A 20820-nucleotide genomic window follows, 5' to 3' on the forward strand; every position below is an offset into this window, starting at 1 on the left:
GCGGAGGCAGAGCCGGGCCGGGCCAGGCCGGGGCGGGGCTTGGCAGGTGAGTGACAGTCTCCGGGGCCGGACTCCGATGGGAGCTAGGAGCTAGGTCGGAGTCGCCTCGGCCGCGGTGTCCCCCCCCCCTTCTGCTCTCTCGGTGGTCTCTTCTGTCTGCCGGTTCCGGCCCCAGCCCCCCTGGCCCGACCACCTGGGGCGGACCCTTGAGCGCTGTGGGAGCCGCCCTCTCGCCCGCTCTCCCGCAAAGTTTGTGGCCGAGCCGGCGTCGGGGGCTGAGCGCGCCCTGGGGAGCGAGGGGGCAACAACCGATGCCGAACGGCCGGAGCAGTTGAGTCCGGAGTGGCCCGGGACCCCTCGGGGCATCGGAGGAGCAGTGAGCCCCGCCGCCGGTGCATGGGGCCGGGCTGAGCCGCGGCCATGGGCAACTGCGTGGGGAGACAGCGCCGAGAGAGGCCGGCTGCGCCGGGACACCCCCGTAAGCGAGCAGGTGAGGACCCCGCCGCGCTCTGCCCCCGCCCGGCTCGGTCCCGGTCTGGCCGGGCACGGGGGAGGGGGCGTTGGGCGGCGAGTCGCGCCCGGAGCCGCCGGGGGGCCGGGGGGAGGGGAGGAGGAGGCGGCGGCCGGTCTGGGCTCCTCCGAGCGGGGCTGAGCCCAGCTCCGTCCCACTGGGAAGTGGCCGAGGGAGGGGAGGAGGGGGGCGGAAATGCCGGCTACGGCCGCGGGCCGGAGCTCCGAGGGCGGCGGTGGGGCGGAGCGGAGCGGCTGCCGGGGCTCTGCGCCCATCCCGCCGGGGAGAGGGACCTCGTGGAGCCCGGGGGGGAGATCGGGGCCGGGGCCGCGGCACTCTGAGCCCTCGGGAAATGACCGGACCGGTAACGCGGCGCGTCCTCGAGGGGAAACCCGGGCTCCCAGCGCCTCTGAGGGACTGCTCTGACCCCGGAGGGGCTCCCGGGAGGGGGGGTGAAGGCCGGCGAGAGGCCGAGGGCAGTTTCCCTCTCCCGCCGAGGTGTGAGCGGCGCCTTCCCCTCCTGCACGTTCTGTTCACCCCGCTGGCCCCACTTTCTCCCCAAACGCGGGCAAGGCCACAGGCGCTGCATGGGCACCCCCCAGGGACCTGCCACCTGAGGGGCTCAGCGCCAGCCCCGGGTTCTCTTCGGGTCTCACAGCCTGATTGACGCCCGGACCCAGGCCGCCCGCTGAATGTGGTCGCGGGGCAAGGCCCGCGGTCCCCGGCTCCCCCACTGCGGCTCTGGCCCGGATCCGCCCCCTCCATCCCGACCCTCCACCTGCTCATCCTTCAGCCTCCTTCCCCGACTTCCCCCTCTCCAGTTAGAAGGATCTTCCCCTTCCCTGAGCTCTCAGACAGCTGTCCTGAACTTTTGTCCAGCGCTCAGCTTTAGTTCTTGTGTGTGTTAGGTTTCCTCCCGTTGACACTGTCTGAGGCCGGGCATCCTTAAAGCGCCCTTCGCGCCCTTATCTTGTGTGAGGAGAAAAGGAGGCTCGGGAGGTAAAGGGCACGATCCCGCCGGCTGCTGTGCTTCACACTAATGTACTCGGGCAGATCCCGCCGCTCTGCGAGGCCTGGAAGACTTCCCGGGGGGGAGGGGAGTGCGGTCAGGGTATGGAGGGTGAGACCCCGGACACACAAGTGTGATTTATCTGGCGGACGGAGCTGCACACTGAGTTCTTAGTGGGAGGGTCACAGAAGGGACGATCACCGCAGCTGGGCAGAGGGGCATGCGTGTGGGAGATAGGTTTCGGGCAGAAGGCTAAAATCATGGTAAATACTTGGCATTCCGGTGACAAATCTGAGGCTCGGCCTGTGACAGTTCTCCCAACTCCCCCTCCCCCAAGGTCTTTCTTTATCCTTGAAATGGATAGTTTGTCTTGAGAACTAGCTTCCCTTTCTCTTATTCTTCGGTCCCATGCCCTTCCACAAACCAACAACTGCTTTTGACTAAACTCAGGAGCTCTCTCTACTTTCCTTGGACAAACGTGTGTCCTTGTCAGTGAGTTTGTTAAACTTATTAGATGATTGAATGGGAAAGTAACTAGCCTGGCTCCCTCCTGCGTGCGACTGCGCTGCTCCGTTGCTTTGAGGACCCGTCCTGTCACCTTTTCACTTCCCTTGTCCCAGGGTACCAGTATCAGCAGGCTCCAGCGTGTCTGGTACCCGCTGCATGGGCCGACCCCCGTGGATTTATTTAGGAGACTGGCCCTTAGTGGTCACTTAGGGTTGTACTTGGAGCGTCCAGAAGCCCTTCTGTTGACCCCTTTGCTTGGGGGAGTTCTTAAAATAGGAAATTCTGGTGAGAAGGCAGGGTCCGGGAGGCCTCTTGTCAGTATCTCACATTTCCCCACTTCTGCTGGTGATTGCTGAGCCCTTGTCTATGTTAAGCTGCCAGCTGTGACTGGAGGGGGATCTAGGAGCAGGATGGGGGGGGGGGTGGAGAAGGGGCAGGCCTGACCTCCACTTGGCAGGCAAGACTTAGGATCCCATTGGAAAAAGTTAGTTGCATCCAGGCCTGGGTTCAAATTCTAGCTCTTACCCTTATTGGCCGGGGTCTGCCCAAGTCATCGGATCTTGGTTCTGTATAATGGAGGGCTTGGCACTAGATGATCCCAGACCTTTTCATGCCCAAATCCTCTGGCTCCAGATTTTCCTTTTGTAAAACTTCACATTGGGGGTAATATTGTGCTTGCACCCTGCCTAGTTTCCAGAAGTAGGTTGGAAACTGGGAGTGCCTTATATACAAAATAGATTCATGGAAAAAGACAAGGGTTCATGAGTTAAGATTTTGGTAATAGTTCCAGATCTGCCTTAGAAAAGACACCTAACCCTTAACCCACCCTCCTCCTTTTAGATAAACAATCAACTTCAAACTTCTTATAGGATGTCTGGGGATAAAAAATAAATTAATCTTCGTGATGTAAATGCTTTTGGAAAAATTACAAGCTCTATACTGATGTGAGGTGGAAGAGGAGTGTCTCATTTATTTGGCATTTGTTGGGAAAGAAAAAGCAGATACTTAGCTCTGGAAGTACCTAACATTTTTAAAAAAATTATAATGACAATATTACCAAATTTTTCTTTCTTCCCTGTCTTTAAGCCCCTCTCCCATAGTAAGTGTCAGTTAATCTGTTCTCACTAAAACAGGGTCATGGTTATGTAATAGTCTTGAGTATATTTGCCCTTATATTAAATCTCCTAGATTGCCAGCTATGGTTTGGGTTTTTTTGGGCTAGGATACTAGATAAGTAAGCCTGTTAGAATTGTCTCTAAGAGATTGTGCTTGTGAACCAGAATCTACACTGAAATCAAGTTCCTAAGCTCAATATTGAGACTTTGGTGGGTCAAAACCTCCGGGGTTCTTGGTCACATTTTGGAAAGTCAAGATTGTTTTTGTATCCCTGGCTTGGTCTGCGGTGAAGCGAGATTGATTCCTACCACCTGAGTGAATGCTAAAAAGCAACTGAGGCTGTCTTCATTTCATAAGGTGTTGGGTTTTTTAATCCTATCTTCCTTCTGAGAGATGTTGGAATAATATGACCTGGCACAGAGATAGGGAACCAGAAAACAGGCAAAAGTAAGTGTATTACCCAGCATTGACAGTGACATGTTCGAACTTCCCGGCACTGGTTGGGTATGCACATATCCTGAAGTCTTGTGTGGCAAATTGCTTCCCCCTCTTCTGGAGTTAAGTAATGCCTATGAACATTTTGTGGGAAACTTTTTTTTTTTTGAAATTTTGTAAAAGCTTTATTTATTTTTATTATAGCTTTTTATTAATAGAACATATGTATGGGTAATTTTTACAACATTGTCCCTTGCACTCCTGTTCCAATTTTTCCCCTTCTTCCCTCCACCCCCTCCCCTAGATAGCAGGCAGTCTCATACATGTTAAATATGTTAAAGTATATCTTAGATACAATATATGTGTGCAGAATCGAACAGTTCTCTTGTTGCACAAGAAAAATTGGATTCAGAAGGCAAAAATAACCTGGGAAGAAAAATGCAAGTAGTCCACATTCATTTCCCATTGTTCCTTCTCTGGGTGTGGCTGATTCTGTCCATCATTGATCAATTGGAACTGGATTAGCTCTTCTCTTTGTTGAAGATATCCACGCCCATCAGAATTAATTATCATACAGTATTGTTGTTGAAGTATACAATGATCTCCTGGTCCTGCTCATTTCACTCAGCATCAGTTCATGTCAGTCTCTCCAGGTCTTTCTGAAATCATCCCCCTGGTCATTTCTTACAGAACAATAATATTCCATAATATTCATAAACCACAATTTATTCAGCCAATCTCCAATTGCTGGGCATCCACTCAGTTTCCAGCTTCTGGCCACCACAAAGAGGGCTGCCACAAACATTTTGGCACATACAGGTTCCTTTCCCTTCTTTAACATTTCTTTGGGACACAAGCCCAGTAGTAGCACTGCTGGATCAAAAGGTATGCACAGTTTGATGACTTTATGGGCATAGTTCCAAATTGCTCTCCAGAATGGCTGGATTCTTTCACAACTCCACCAACAATGTATCAGTGTCCCAGTTTTCCCACATCCCCTTCAACATTCATCATCATCTTTTCCTGTCATTTTAGCCGATCTGACAGGTGTGTGGTGGTATCCAGAGTTGTCTTAATTTGCATTTCTTTGATCAATAGTGATTTGGAACACTCTTTCATATGAGTGGAAATAGTTTCAATTTCATCAGGGGAAACTTAGCTTTGTGCTGTCATCCTGACCTCATCTGAATTCCCTATACTGGGCATCTTAGGAACAATGTACCATTTAGGGAAAATACCATTGGCCCCTGGTATCCTTGCCCAGTTTGGGATTCTCCAGCTTTCCTTCAGAGCCGAGGAGGCAGAGGTATACCACTTTTACTTTAGGCCTGATTAATCAGCCTTTTAAAATGATCTCCAGAGCAAAGGCTAAGCAATAATCTCCGGCAGTAACTAAAACCTAGGCAGAGGAAACTTGGCTAATGCACAGACACTGAAATCTGGGGGCAGATCTCTGCTTTGAGCCAAGGTACTGCCTCCTTACACCTTGTATTAAAGAGAACATCTTTCCTTTTCTTATTGAGGGAAGTACTTTTCTGATGGAAGCATCTGTCCAGATTTCCTGGCTTAGTAACTAAAGGAGGTGCAGGTGCAGGATTTAGGATAAAGGAGAGTATCTCCAGAATTAAATTAAAAAAAAATTTTTTTTTCAATGCTGGGATGGCCCTTAGAAAATATTTTGTGGCTTTTAACTTTCCTATGGTAAGAACGGGGTTGTAGAGGGATTTTATCTGTGTTGGTCTAGTTATCACTGACCCTCTTTGATAAGATTAGCATTTACCTCTGGCTTTCGGGGAGCAAAGGGCTTTCCTTGGTTATCTTTTTTGATTTAAAGAGGCCAGTAAGTGCTATCCCCATTTTATGGATAAAGAAACTGGGGCAGAGAAAAGCTATGTGACTTGCCCAAGGGCAGAGAACTAAGTATCAGAAGCAAGATTTGAGCTGACTGCCAGGCCGGCATCCTATCCATAGTGCTGCCCCAGGTGAGAAGATCAATGGAGATGTCATGAGAAGCCCAGGTGCCTGGCTCTCCTCATGCTGCCTCCTCCTCCTCCCCCCTTTCCAGCCTAACCCATTTCTACCACCACCACCTAAACAAAACAGATCAGCCAGTCAGGGAGGGAACCCAAGGCTCCCATCCCCCCTTGCCTTTTCTCCCTCCCAGGGAGGTGCTCTGTGAGCCCATTAAGTTTGGGTTCCTAGGAGCCACACAAATAGAAGGTAAACAAACGTCTCCATCTCCTCAAGTTAATGGGCCAGGCTGGAAGCTTCCAAACTCCGAAACTCAGGGACTTGTCATTGGCCACTAGAGAGGTTTTGAATTTGCTCCTGGTTTCTCAAGAGAATTGATGAAATACAGATTTGTGTTAGGAAAGCACTTGTGTTGCGTCCATTTTGTTTTCTCTTTGTAATTACTTTTGTATAGCCACAGAATAAATGGAGAATGGGGGACAATTATGTACATAATTAAGGCTTTTTTAAAAATTTCAAATACCCAAGTGATTGAAAGGAAAATCTGTGTATTTGGGGCTCCACCCCTTCCTTAGTTCATTTCATGTGTTTTTTTATTTTTGTTTTTTTTGGTTGTTTATTGTTGAGGCAATTGGGGTTAAGTGACTTGCCCAGGGTCAAACAGGTGCTAAGACTAGATTTGATCTCAGGTCCTTCTGACTTTAAGGCTGGTGCTCTATCCTTTGCATCCCATGTTTTGACACAGCTAACACAACCTTTAAGAAGGAGAGTGTACCTGTCTACAGTAAGGACCTAGTTTAACACACACACACACACACACACACACACCCCTCTGACACATACACACACCCCACATCTGACACCCCCCCACATCTGACACCCCCACACACATCTGGGACCCAGGCCAAACCATATAGTTTGAGTTTCCCTGAGGGTTTCTTGGGCCTCCTGATCTATAATCCCCTCCAGTGTTGCCTTCCTTACCCTCTGGTCCCTGAGGATGCTAGCAGTCTTTGCTTGACAACAGTTCTTTAGAGTTATTGGGAGAACAGCTGAATATAGGGGTACATGGAAACAAGGCTCTGTCTTCTCTTTTCTCCTCCCTATTTATAAGGTGATTTTCTGAGACCAGTTTTGAGAGGCCTCACGGTGCTCACGTTGAGCATGTCAGCAAGCCGTTGCTGCGGAATCCCCTGCCGGGTTCTAGCCTTTTTCTTTTAGGGTGGTCCCTTCCAGCACTGTCTAGGATTTTGGGATTCTGGGATTCTGACTGAAGGGCCCATTCTCTAGTCTGTGTCTATGAATTTATGGTGTCTGTCACCAGTGTCCGGTCTTTGGATACTTTGTTCACCACTTTTTATAGGTTTTGTTTCCTGAAAACATTTTTTGAAGCTTCCAGGCGGGGTGCCTATGAATTTATACAGCCAGAAACATTTTTCACATTTAAAAAGTTTTTGCATATTTTTGTCTGAGCCCCATTTATCTAGTTAGGAGAGTAGCCATTTTAAACTTATTCACAATTTACATTGTATTGACTTTCTAATCTTGCTTATGAACTTTTACACTGAAGTTTATTTCCATACCTTGTGTAGCTGAGAGTGACCATGTGGTATAAAAGACAGAAGGTCTGGCCTGGGGGTCTTCTCCTACACACCGAAGGTGCTGTGGGCGGTGAACAAGGAAGGCGCTTCACCTGCCGGGCCCCAGGCTTCTCTCCAAGTCAGCTGCAGCTCTGCAGGGGTGGAGGTGTAGTTTCTATCTTGAAAGTTTCCTATACAGATGATGAGGGTTGAAGTCCCTTTGACCTTGATTCACAAATCCTGGTCAAAGGCACCCTTTGAATATCCGGGCCCAGCCCCCACTCTCAGCTCAGCTTCCCCCAGCCCTCACCTGATCTGAGCTAACTGAAAAGCCCACTGAGAACTTAGGGGTACCGCCCATCATCTTTTGGGTATAAAAGAGGTGACCCGGAACGCCCTCATTGCAGGAACCCTCCCCGCCAACACAGGGTATCCTTCCAGCCATGTAAGGGTTCCTGCCCGCCAGCGGCCACCTCTGGCCCTGACGTCTTTCTAACTGAGCTTTACTTCCAAATTCCTACAATAAACCTTTTATTTGTCAATCTAGGTTTTCAGGCCTGTAAATTTATTTACAGGGGACACTGCTCCTCATGGGATTATCTATGGGCCTAGAAATGGGGTTCCCCCTTTCCTTTTCCTCATTACAGATATCTAGACAAAAGCATCCCATCGATTCCTTCTAAGTTCTTATTAAGGTTTATTTGTCTGTTCCTTCTCTCTCACTTTTCCCCTCCTATCCTGTTTCTTGTGCACTCCTTGCTTTTACTTGTTTCTCTCCCCCCCCCCCGCCCCCACATTTTGATAAAAGCTGTTCCTGATTTGTGTTCCTTGATTTTAATTGCATCACTATCCCGAACGGGTCACAATTTCCCCATTCTTGTATATTTAGATTGCTTCTAGATTTCTGCAAGCACATGCATAAATAGGGTTAGAATAGAGCCACTTTTAAATAAGGAGACATATCAAATCAGACGTTTATGGCAGATCTATTGTATTCCACTGTCATTCTTTTTGTGGCTGCTTGGTGGTATGCCCAAAAACTCTCTCTTTTTCCCCATCCCAGTGGGTAAGAACCTCCCTGGGCTTACTCTTTCAGCCATGCTTTATTCCCCCTATCTTCTCAGCTTGCCTCAGCTTGCCTCCTCTCAGTATCTTTGCCCATTCAAATCTGCTTTCTACTTCTGGAACCATAATCAGTTCCATTCTGTTATTACTCCTAGAAAGGTTTTGTCAGTCTGTTCTCCTGTCTCCTCTCAAGAACCCTGGTAACTTTTCCTCACCAAAATACCTTCCCAGCCACACTTTGAAAAGTGCCAATGGTTTTCTTTGTTAGAATTTGAGCTCCTGGAAGGCAGGGACAGCTTCCCTTTGCATTTGTCTACCCAGTGTTTGACCCTTCCCGTGCCCTGTCATTGGACCCTTAGGACTCCAGAGGCTTGCCCATCTGTAATTCTTAAATTAATTCTCTCCTTCACTTAGAGTGTGAGAGCCTTGGAAGTAAAAATTGTCAAGATTTGTCTTGTGCCCCCTCCTTAGCAGCTTCCTTCTTAATAGTTTTAATTCATTTATAAAGCATTGGCGTAGTAGCTGCTCCTGGCTTGGCTCCAGACCCAGGGTAACCCCTGCTCTCTGCAGGGGTTTTATGTCCAAAGTGGGGCTCCTCTTGTTTGCTCTGTGGCCTTTTCCCATTAGAGCCCTGGTATCAGCTTCACTTTTGAGCCTATTTGGTATCACTTTCTTGTGCTGAGGAAGGGGATCTGGGGTCATGAGTGCCATGGTGCTTTGCTTATTTCTATGACTATTGAAGAGTTTGTTCTTGCACATCGCCCTCTCCCTCCCTTCCCATTGCCTTCCCTCTCTTTCTGTAGAAGACTCCAAAGGGCTTTTTGTTTAACCCACTGAATTAAGACTCGAGTTTAAAAAAAAAAAAAGCAACTTTGCCCCTGGATACTGTAGCTCTCAGCAAGTCCCTAAGTAGGTAGACAGTGGAAGTCAGACTAAAGGAAGTAGGGCTTGCTGAGCCCAGGACTGTCTTGATGATGATAGCTTGGGTTTTTTGGTGCATTTTGGGTGCAAAGCATTTTCTTATGTTACTTGATTGTCTTTACCCTATGAACCTGGAGGTTTATACTTGGGAAAATAGGTTTTGAGAGGCTAGAGGACTAGTCCAGGATCATAGATTTTTTTCATAAGTCACAGAACCAGCAGTAATCCAAGTCAAATTTTCCTCCCTGGTCCACACAGCCTCCTTTCTTGAAAATAGCACAGTAAGGGCAGTGATGAATCTGCCAGGTTTTATTGGTAGCACCTCATGCCTGGGGTTGTTGGACAACTTGGAGAACCAAAAGAGATCGGTGTCACAAAAACACAATACACATTGCACAGGGGTGAGAATTGAGTGAAGGGAGAAGAATCCAATTTTGATTTTTATTCTTTTAAGAAAAATGTTAAATCTCAACTTAAACATCAAAAAAGAACATTTCCATACACAGCAGCAGAAACCCAAGAGAAAATTCTAGATAAAATCATGAATTTGTATTTCATACCACTTGCTTTTTTAAACATACATACATGTATATATAAAATCAATTCCCACACTTTAAAAACTTTCTTCCTTGTTGGTGCTTTCTTTTAAATTTTTGTTCTCTTCTGTGTAGTTAAAAAAAAAGTGACAATGGCCTTTTTTTGAGGGGGGGAGAATCATTGCTAGACCCCTTTCAATCCTGGACCATTCCATCCCTCTAACGAATTGAGGGAGAAGAAAAAAGAAAAGCCATGTAATAAATAGTCACACAAAACCCATCCTCATATTGGCCATGTACAAAGATTTGTGAGTCTGTACCTTATGTCTAGCGCTTCTCAGGATTGAATAGCATTCTTTCATTATAGCCTCCGGAGAGTGGTCGGAGTTATTAAATCTTTCAGCATTTTCTTTATGATGTGTAAAGGTCTACTTACTTTAGTCTTTAGTTCATATGATAGATGGGTCCTCTGAAAGCAGGCATTTTTTTTTCCCCTGAGGCTGAGGTTAAGTGACTTGCCCAGGGTCACACAGCTAGGAAGTGTTAAGTGTCTGAGGTCACATTTGAACTCAGGTCCTCCTGACTTCAGGGCTGATGCTCTGTGCAGTGGACAGTGTTCTGTCCACTGCAACATCTAGCTGCCCCAAGCAGGCATTTCTTACAGCATAATCTCACCCCATTCCATTCCTATACATTCTTCAGTTGTGTAAGAGGGAGTCTTATGCGTCCTCCCTCCCATAAGGGGGGGTCTTTGTCATTCTCCTCCCTTTCAGTCACCTCTTCTGGAAGTTTTGCTATTGACTGATTATTGTCCCTCTTGTATTATCCTTCTCTTAATCTAACCTCAATACCTCTCTCCCCCTGTGTCTGTCAGAATTCTCCCATTTGCACATTTCAGATAAGAGTGGTGCTCATGTCCTGCCTATTGCTCAATCCCTTTTTCTATGTAATTATTAATCATGAATTCCACTTAGACCAAATCAAAGATGGGAAAATGTCCTGCCTTTTCCTATGCTTCTTTTACATTCCCTTCAAAGCCTCTCCCCAGGTACTGCTTCCCACAGTCCCCTCCCCATATTTTCTTATTTCATTGTCTCAGAATCCTTTATAGACATTAAGGTTCTGAAGGAACCTTTGTTTCTTCTCTCCTATTGATTGATTAGTAGTAATCAATCAGCATACAACGCCTTCCAATTGTTGAAGCAAACTTGCCTTTCTGGATTTCTCTGGTCTTCTCTTCAGAAATAATTGAAAATCTTCTGTTTCATTAAAGATCCATTTTTCTCCCATTAGGATTATTCTCAGCTTTGCAGGGATAATTGCTTGGTAGCAAACCTATCTCTTGTGCTCTTTGGGGCATATTATGTTCCAGCATCTCCTTTGGTTTCCAGGTCTTATGTGATCTGGATGGTCCTTCCTTTGTCCTTTAACTGCTTTCTGGATGCTTACACAGTTTTTTCTTTGACATGAGAGCTTTGAATTTGGTTTGTGACATAACTTGGACTTTAGGGGTTTCTTTAGGAGTTTTACCTTTACATTTCCTTCTGGTTCTAATGATCTGGGCAGGTTTCATTTATAATGTCTTGAAATATACTGTCTAGGCTTTAAAAACTTTATTTTGGCAAAAAGCATGGATTTCAGAGTCAAATGATTCTTAAATCATCTCTCTCCTTGATCTGTTCTCCAAGTCAAATGTGTTACTTTTCTTTTTCATTCTCAATTTTTTTTTTTTTTTTGTCTCATTTGATATCTGTTTGGTCTATTATAATTTTCAGGGTTTCTTGGGTTAGGTTGACTCTCTTTTTCTAAGTTACTTTTTCTTCTGATTTTTTTTCCTTCAGTGAATTTTTCCCCTTTCCTTCATCTTTAGCCTTGTTTCTTCTAGGTATGTATGTAGTCTGTGGAAATTTTCTTTTCTTTTCATTCTTTGTTTGCAGTTCCTACCTTGTGTGAGGATCTCCAGAACTACATAGAACAGTGTTCAATGCTTGTTAGTATTTTGCTCATTTCTCCTGCTTTCATGACTGAGCTGGGGCTCTGTCAGGGCCAAGTTCTGCTCTGCGGACCTCAGAGCCCTTGGGCTGTGCCCCATTTTAGTTTAAGTGTTTTGTTCCCTTAGTGGTCTTTGGGGCTTCCTGGTTCCCTACTTTGGAGCTTCTTAGGGAAGTTGTAACCAGATACAAAACAGAATGGTTGAGACCCTTTGGTCCTACTAGAAGGCTACCTAGTGCTAATATGGAGTTCTCTGAAGGATTGAGGGGGAAGCCTCACTTTTTGTGTAATTTTGGGGTAGAAGATGTCATTTCTTGTAGTTTAGCTGACAAGGGGAGAAGAAAAATAAGAATTGCTAGGTGGGTGCTAAGATTTCTTAGGAATGGAGATATACTTGGGTTTGTTTACTTGCAACCGAGGAGTTAGCGGAAGGTATTGAGATTAGAGAAGGGGAAATGGAAATCAGTAATCTGCTAAAGAAGGTGATCTGGAGGGATGGTATCAAGGTTATATGTAAAAGACTTGATCTTGGTGAACTGTGTTGAGTGTTTAGGGGTGGGGAAGGGGAAGGGAGGTTGAATTTTTTTTGTGTGTTGAGATAGTAAAGGGAGCAGCTTCATAAGAAGGAAAGTTGGGGGATATGGGAGCGGGAAGAACAAAGGGATTTGAAACCTTCATCCTTAACCCAGACAGACAGAAGGATAAAATTCCTCCAGATTATGGAAAAGAAAGGACATTCCTGGTAGGAGGGAGGGGACACACAAAGGCATAAGGGACTAGGATTGAGTTACATTCGGTTTCATTAATTTCTTGCTTCTTTTGTGCAGAGCACTATACTAAAAACAAAATAATATCCTTTATATAGCTATTTCACCCAAGTTATTGCATTTGATCCTCACAAGTCTCTGAGATAGGAGTGCTGTTATTATCCCAAATTTACAGATCAAGGAACTGAAACTGAGAGTTTAAATGACTAGCACAGACAGGCTGGACAACTCTGAAAGCCACAGGTTAAACTTACTATATAATCAGAAAAGCAAACTGCACACACTGGAGATCTGCTTTGTCATGGAAAATTCTTCTTTTTCTGCTTTACCAAGTGTATGGAAATACCCATATTATTTGGTATTTATTAAATTTAGAAAAACATTTTGAGTGCATCTGAGCTCTTCCATATTTTATTAGCATTGTACTCTGTCATCTAGCCTTGCCCTTAAGATGTGTGTGGACACTTGTAAAAGATAGCACCTCAGACTGCAGCCAGGAGCCCTTTAGGAAGCTCTGGTGTCTTGGTCTTGGCTATTTACATGGTTAATCTTTGATGGGGGTTAATGATACTCTGTTGTCAGATGTAAGGGAACAGAAAGATGTCACCCACTTTCTACCTGACCCTCTGATCCGTCCTTTGAAACAAGAGACAGTTAAAAGAACTTTTGACTGCTCCAGTTCAAGCATGTTCATAAAACAAAATAAATACAGCAAAGAAGTTCTGAGTTTAGATAAATTAGCAATTCTCTTAGTATCTGGCTCTCTGGTGTTTGCATCCCAGAATAACTCACATGTTCTGCTCAGACTGACCTTTTAGGAAAGTGACCATTCCTTCTCTACCATCCATTCTCTTTTAGTTATTAAATGAACTTAAATGTATCTTTCTTTTGCTATTACTTGTCATCCCCTTTCCCAGTACACACACAGTGAGACATAAAATAACTTAAACAGGCCACTATGCATCAGGACCCTCTCTAGGTATTGGCAATATGGCTCTTTAGTGTCCAAGGATGGAAGTGTGGTTCGGGGAAAACTATGAGACTGGTTCAAGTAGAATTCTAGCGTGAATGAAGTAGAGAGCAATAGAGATAAAATTGAATAAAAAGGGTGAGTCTGACAAAAGAGGGTCCCTTGAAATACCAAGTTTAACAGTTTAGATTGATGCTTTAGTCAGTTTGAGAGCCAAATTCCAAAATTGGAAGGTTTTTGATTAGTAGAGAAATGTGATTGAAGATGTTTTAACATTGATCTGGTAGTCATTCAGGATAGGTTGAAGGAGGGAGACTGGAGGAAGGGTAAAGATATCAGTCTTTGCACAGGGTTATAAGGACCTCAATTTAGGATTATAAGAAAAGAGATAAATCCAAAGACATTTTAAAGGAAGAATTCAAATAATTGTGTGACAAATTTGTTGTATCTGATGATGAGAAAAGGCTTTATGGAAGAATAGTGGTACAGTTTTCATAAACAAGAATTTTTTACAGGGATTTGGTTTAGGGAAGATGGGAATGTAGCCAGAAGGAACAGTCAAGAGCAAATAGCTGGGGTTTTTAGGGTTTGGAAAAATCTAATTATCCATGGTTAAAAGTACCTTGTAAAAGGAGGGGGAAGGGAGGAAGATTGTAGCTGTTAAGAGAAGGGAGGATTGGTTTGAAAATAGGACCCTAAATTCCAGAGGAATTTAGAATATAAGCAAAAGATTTAGTTTTTGAAAGAAAGAGAAAATAATTTTGTTCTCAGAGACTAAAAGAAAGAGTTAAAAAGGTAGCTGGTGTACTCAGACCTTCCCTGATTGTCTAGTGGGATTTTTAAAATGCTTAGCATAGTGCCCAGCACATAATAAGCATTCTATAGATGCCAGCTATTATTATCATCATCATTGTTATTAATTATTATTATTATTATGGCTCAAGATGACCTAGAGCCTCAGGTTATCCAAAGCCTTTGAAAGGAAAGGAGTGTTTTATGTCTCGAATCTAAAGTCTTGTTTCCTCTCTCCTGACTCAGATCCTTCTTCAGATACTCTGAAGTGGACATAGTTGCTTACAATTGTCCCTAGTTAGAAGTCTTTTTGGGTAATAACTTTGTTTCCTGTCCCCAGCAAACAGGAGTCTGAATCCTTTCCTGATGTTCTTGAATTGTCCAGCATGGGGGATTCCATGCTCTCCCACAGAAGGCTAGCCAGGCTCTACAGTGCTCATTCTTCCTTCCTTTTCCCATCCTCAGTGGTGCCTGGGCTTTCTTATCCCATAGCAGTTAAGGGACAGCTTTCTTGCTTTGGACACTTTTCTTCCAAAAGCTCACTTTTGTTAATTTTTTGTCCCCTCAAGCTGCTGTTTTAACTAGAAGCATGTGGTTTACTCTAATCTTCTTATGAGTGAGGATTTGGGCTTGGTCAGGCCTCTTAAATCAAGGCCCAGCCCTAGGCCAGGGCATGCCCCCAGCTTTTTCTGGCCCATTACTATGGCATATTCTCTCATGTTTTTCCCCCTCTCTCTTAACTAGCAGTTATTTTATCTATCACCATTCAAAGTTTCTCTGCCCCAGAACCTCACTGTTTGTGCTGTGTTTTCTCCCTCACCCTACATTGAACTTTGTAATACTTCCTTGGTTTATCCTGTTCACCTTTTCTTAGAGATATTTCCTGTATTTACTGATATTGAATTGGAAATTCAAGAATAGTTTGAATTACCAGATGAGTTGGAGAGTGTCATGGCGGGGAGGGGAAGGGGGTGTGTGTGAAGAACACAACTTGGAATTCAAATCTTGGTTTTTTTGATATGAGCATGAGAATGTAAGCTCCTTGGGGGTAGGAACTTTTCTTTATATCTTTATATCCCCAGTTCGTTGATTGCATTGTGGTTGGTTGTGGGGCTCTTTTGGTGTTTTTAAATAGACCTATATGTTTAAAAGTGTTTACAGTAGCACTTTTGATGGTAGCAAAGAATTGAAAATTAGGGGCTCCCCGTGGTAGGGCAATAGCTGAACAAATTATGGCACATGAATGTAATGGAATACTACCAGCAACATTGCAGAAATAGACAACTTTCGAAAAAGTAGGATCAGTGCAGTGCCAACCAGGATTCTAGAAACCCATGGTCACAAAGCATAGCCCTGACTAATGTAATGGACTCAAGATGTAGGGTGCAGAATGAGACATTTTTGGGACCTATACAATGCAGGAACCTTGTCTCTGAAACTTAATTTGACAGAGCCGTGAGCACCCTTGAAACCTCTCAAACTCTGGGCTATCTCTGGCAATGTGTGTGTCAACCTCATTATCAATGTGGACATCCTGGAAAGTGAACTTACTCCCAGCATTCAAAACTTCTCCTGCTGCTACTTGTCCCCTAGGCTAGTGACTGTACTGGGCTGATCACTTCTTCACTCCTCTCCATTTCCTCATCTATTAAATACATGTTGGACTAGATGACCTTTCCTGGTTGTCAGTTAGATGATCCTGTCTCCAGGTTCTGACTTCAGGGGAAAGGAACACAAGTTTTGGCTAGATAGAGCTAGACCTGTGACTCATACCTTCTGAAGTAATTGAACCAGTCCTAGCCAGGAATCTCTTTTCTAATTTGACTTAGAAAATGCTGCAGGATTGCGGAGTTATCTTTAAGGCTTTAAGGCCTGTCCTTTTTTTTTTTTTTTTTTTTTTTAATAGCTTTTTATTTACAAGATATATGCATGAGTAATTTTATAGCATTGACAATTGCCAAACCTTTTGTTCTAATTTTTCCCTTCCTTCCCCTTACCCCCTCTCCCAGATGGCAGGTTGACCAATACATGTTAAATATGTTAAAGTATAAATTAAATACAATATATGTATACATGTCCAAATAGTTGTTTTGCTGTACAAAAAGAATCAGACTTTGAAACATTGTACAATTAACCTGTGAAGGAAATAAAAAATGCAGGCGGACAAAACTAGAGGGATTGGGATTCTATGTAGTGGTTCCTAGTCATCTCCCAGAGTTCTTTCGCTGGGTGTAGCTGGTTCAGTTCATTACTGCTCTATTGGAACTGATTTGGTTCATCTCATTGTTGGAGAGAGTCACATCTATTAGAATTGATCATCATACAGTATTGTTGTTGGAGTATATAATGATCTGGTCCTGCTCATTTCCCTCAGCATCAGTTCATGTAAATCTCTCCAGGCCTTTCTGAAATCATCCTGTTGGTCATTTCTTACAGAACAATAATATTCCATAAGATTCATATACCACAATTTATTCAGCCATTCTCCAACTGATGGGCATCCCCTCAGTTTCCAGCTTCTGGCCACCACAAAGACAGCTGCCACAAACACTCTTGCACAAACAGGTCCCTTTCCCTTCTTTAAGATCTCTTTGGGATATAGTAGTAGCACTGCTGGATCAAAAGTTATGCACAGTTTGATAACTCTTTGAGCATAGTTCCAGATTGCTCTCCAGAATGGCCAGATTCTTTCACAACTCCACCAACAGTGTCCCAGTGTCCCAGTTTTCCCACAGCCCCTCCAACGTTGCACATTATTTTTCCCTGTCATTCTAGCCAGTCTGACAGGTGGCACTCAGCGTTGTCTTAATTTTCATTTCTCTGATTAATAATAACTTGGAGCATCTTTTCATATGGCTAGAAATAATTTCAATTTCATCATCTGAGAATTGTCTGTTCATATCCTTTGACCATTTATCAATTGGAGAATGGCTTGATCTCTTATAAATTAGAGTCAATTCTCTGTATATTTTGGAAATGAGACCTTATCAGAACCTTGACTGTAAAAATGTTTTCCCAGTTTATTGCTTCCCTTCTAATCTTGTCTGCATTAGCTTTGTTTGTACAAAAACTTTTCAATTGGATATAATTAAAATTTTCTACTTTGTGATCACTAATGATCTCTAGTTCTCCTTTGGACACAAATTCCTTTCTCCTCCACAGGTCTGAGAGGTAGACTATTATCTGTTCCTCTAATTTATTTATAATCTCATTCTTTATGCCTAAATCATGGACCCATTTTGACCTTATCTTGGTGTACAGGGTTAAGTGTGGGTCAATGCCTAGTTTCTGCCATATCAATTTCCAATTTTCCCAGCAATTTTTGTGAAACATTGAGTTCTTATCCCAAAGGCTGGGGTCCTTAGGTTTGTCAAACACTAGATTATTAAAGTTACTGACTTTTGTTCTTTGAACCTAACCTATTCCACTGATCAACTAGTCTATTTCTTAGCCAATACCAAATGGTTTTGGTAACCACTGTTTTATAATATAATTTTAGATCTGGTACAGCTAAGGTCTGAACTTTTAATAAACCTAAGAGATACAAGTATCATCCCTAATTTACAGAGAAGGAAATTGAAGTTAGGAGAGGTTAAGAAAGTTGCCTATGATCATACAGTAGGAAGTGGCCAAGCCAGGATACAAACCTGGGTTTCCTGTCTCTTAATAAGTTCATGGTTTTATTCACTGTGCCATGCTGCCCAAATAATTTGACTTAATTCTCCACTCCTTTTCTGGAGCTGTCCTCTCCTGGAGACTGCTCGTGCTTTCTGTTGTTCTTGCTTACCACTCCTCATCTCCACATTTACTCTTTAACTGGTCTGCACACAGTCCTGCCAGAGAAAGGAGAGAGAGTCTCTTTATAGGTGACACTCAAGTCCCTAAAAAGATAGGCAAGATTGAGTAGGAGCTCAAGCAGGAACACTTTGTGCCACTAGGCCAGTGGTCATCAAACCTGCTGCTTGGTTGCATGCTGGGAAATCTTTGACTTGTTCTCACACTCAGACATTTGGAGCACCTACTATATGCACTTACCAGTTAGTTTGTTAACACTGCATCTACCTGTTAGGGACTGGGGGGATCCAGACATAGACTCTGTTCTTAAGCAGCTTAATAGTATAACAAGGACTAAAAGACAAGTTTCTTTTTTTTTTTTTTTTTTTTTTTCCATTAAAGCTTTTTCTTTTCTTTTTTTTTTCCTTTTTCTTTTTCCAACTTTTCCCTTCCTTCCATCCACCTCCTCCCCTAGATGGCAGGCAATCTCATACATGTTAACCATGTTAAAATATATCTAAAATACAATATATGTGTACATATTTATACAGTTCTCTTGTTGCACAAGAAAAATCGGATTTAGGAAGGTAAAAATAACCTGGGAAGAAAAACAAAAATGCAAGCAGTCCACACTGGTTCATTCCCTGGGTGTAGCTGGTTCTGTTCATCACTGATCAATTGGAACTAAATTGGATCTTCTCATTGTCAAAGATAAACACGCCCATCAGAATTGATCCTCATATAGTATTGTTGTTGAAGTGTGTAATAATCCCTTGGTTCTGCTCATATTGAATAGCATCTATTCATGTAAATCTTTCCAGGCCTTTCTGAAATCATCCTACTGGTTGATTCTTATAGAACAATAATATTCCATAGCATTCTTATATCACAATTCACTCAGCTATTCTCCAATTGATGGGCAAGCTTTTTATTTTCAAAACATATGCATAAACAAGATTATATAATGACCAATTCTGATGGATGTGGCTCTCTTCAACAAGGTGATTCAGGCCAATTCCAATGGTATTGTGTTGAAGAGAGCCATCTACACCCAGAGAGAGGATTATGAGTGTGGTTTATAACATAGCATTTTCACTCTTTTTGTTGTTGTTTGCTTGCATTTTATTTTCTTTCTCATTTTTTTCCAGTTTGATTTGATTTTTCTTGTACAGCAAGATAATTATATAGATATGTATGCATATATTGAGTTAACATATGTTTCTGCCATGTTCAATATATACTGGACTATTTGCCATCTAGGGGATGGGTTGGAGGGAGGTAGGGAAAAATTGGAACATAAGGTTTTGCAAGGGTGAATGTTGAAGAATTATCCATGCATATGTTTTGAAAATAAAAAGCTTTAATTTAAAAAAAATGCATAGAACATTTTCAACATTCACCCTTGTAAAACCTTGTGTTTCAAATTTTTTTCTCTCTTCTTTCCACTCCCTCTTCTAGATGGCAAACAATCCAATATATGTTAGATATAAGCAATTCTTCTATACATGTTTCTACAGTTATCATACTACACAAGAAAAATCGGATCAAAAAGGGGAAAAAAAATTGAGAAAGAAAGAAAAAGCAAGCAAACAACAAAAAGGATGAGAATATTATGTTGTGATCCATACTCAGTCCCCACAGTCCTCTCTCTGGGTACAGATGAGGCTCTCTATCACAAGTCCAAAGAGCTATGAAGGCTCTTACAGAGAAAAATACATGTTTCTAAATGTCCAGCCAATAATCAGGAGAATGCAGTAAATGCGCTGGAGAGGTTCAGACAGTTTTTTGAGAAATTGGAGATGGTAAAAATTACTTTGGGGATTGAGGGCCCTCTACTATCTCCTTTCTATATCTCTAACCTTATTTAACCTACCTAAAGTTAATGTCATGGAGAATGGGGAGCCAGTTGCACATTACAAAGATTATCATGAGGGGGTGTACAGAGAATGAAGAGGAGAGCTCACCTCAGTCAGAAAGACATAGATTGAAGTTCTCCTCCCACCATTGATAGGAACTGCTGGCTGGGAGATCTCTCAGGTTTCCCAGCAACTCTCCAAGACTGATTTGCAGAGCAGCTGCTCATCTACATTGCAGTACAGAGGTTTTTCACTGGGCATTCCTAACATGAGTAATAACCACAGATCCAATCCCAAGGAAAAAAGTGGAAGCAGGAAAGCTAGTTAGGAGGTGGTTGTAATAACCCAGGGAGAAGGTATGATCTGAGAGGTGATTTGGGAGGTGTCGACTCCCAGAATTGAGTTCTCTTTTAGTTGTTCTAAGGCGTAGGCTGTGACCTTTCTGGGTATGCTCTTGCTGGATGAAAGATCACTCTTCACCCTCTTGTAACAGTGAGTTAGCTGTTAAACTGTTAAAAAGGAGGTTAACAACAGTAGCTGTTTGTTGTACAGCTCCAACAGCAGTCATCTTATCTAACGTGCATGTGCTGGGCACCAGCTGAACGCTTTACAACTGTCTTGTGATCCTTTTAACAACATGGGAGCTAGGGGTTATTATTATTTGTTGTACAATTGAGGAAACTGAAGCAGAGGGTAAGTGATTTGCCATGGGTTACTTATGTATCTGGTACCTGGGATCAAATTTGAATTCAGGTCTCCCTGATTCCTCTGTCCACTGTGTCACCTGGCTGCCTCCTCTGAGGAAGAGGAAATATCAAGCATCAAACTATACTTGGCATACCAAAGGAGCTTAATAAACGCTTGTGGAATTGAACAAAGATGTTTGCGTATTCTTAACCTATGGCTCCTGTGTTTTGAATCATCCTCAATACCAGAGGCTTAGTAATATTCCTGGTGCACCTACTCTGTACTACTCTGCTCCATGAGAAATAGAAAGGAGTCTGAGCTGCTTCTGCCC

At 43.4% G+C, this 20820-nt stretch overlaps 1 protein-coding gene across 2 annotated transcripts in view; it reads left to right on the forward strand.

The window, feature by feature from the left end:
- UBTD1 (ubiquitin domain containing 1) overlaps nucleotides 1-20820 on the forward strand; it is a 56394-nt gene that overhangs the window by 636 nt on the left and 34938 nt on the right. Inside the window, exon 1 of one of the 2 annotated variants that reach the window (XM_074295988.1) lies at nucleotides 31-490. The exons of the other annotated variant lie outside the window; for it this stretch is intronic. Within the exon in view, the coding sequence (XP_074152089.1) occupies nucleotides 421-490 (70 nt within the window). The 5' untranslated portion in view covers nucleotides 31-420. Of the gene's footprint in view, nucleotides 1-30; nucleotides 491-20820 lie in introns of those variants that run through there. 2 annotated transcript variants of the gene reach the window in all.

Source organism: Sminthopsis crassicaudata, chromosome 2, assembly GCF_048593235.1.
Source record: "Sminthopsis crassicaudata isolate SCR6 chromosome 2, ASM4859323v1, whole genome shotgun sequence".
Taxonomy (NCBI): Eukaryota; Metazoa; Chordata; class Mammalia; order Dasyuromorphia; family Dasyuridae; genus Sminthopsis; species Sminthopsis crassicaudata.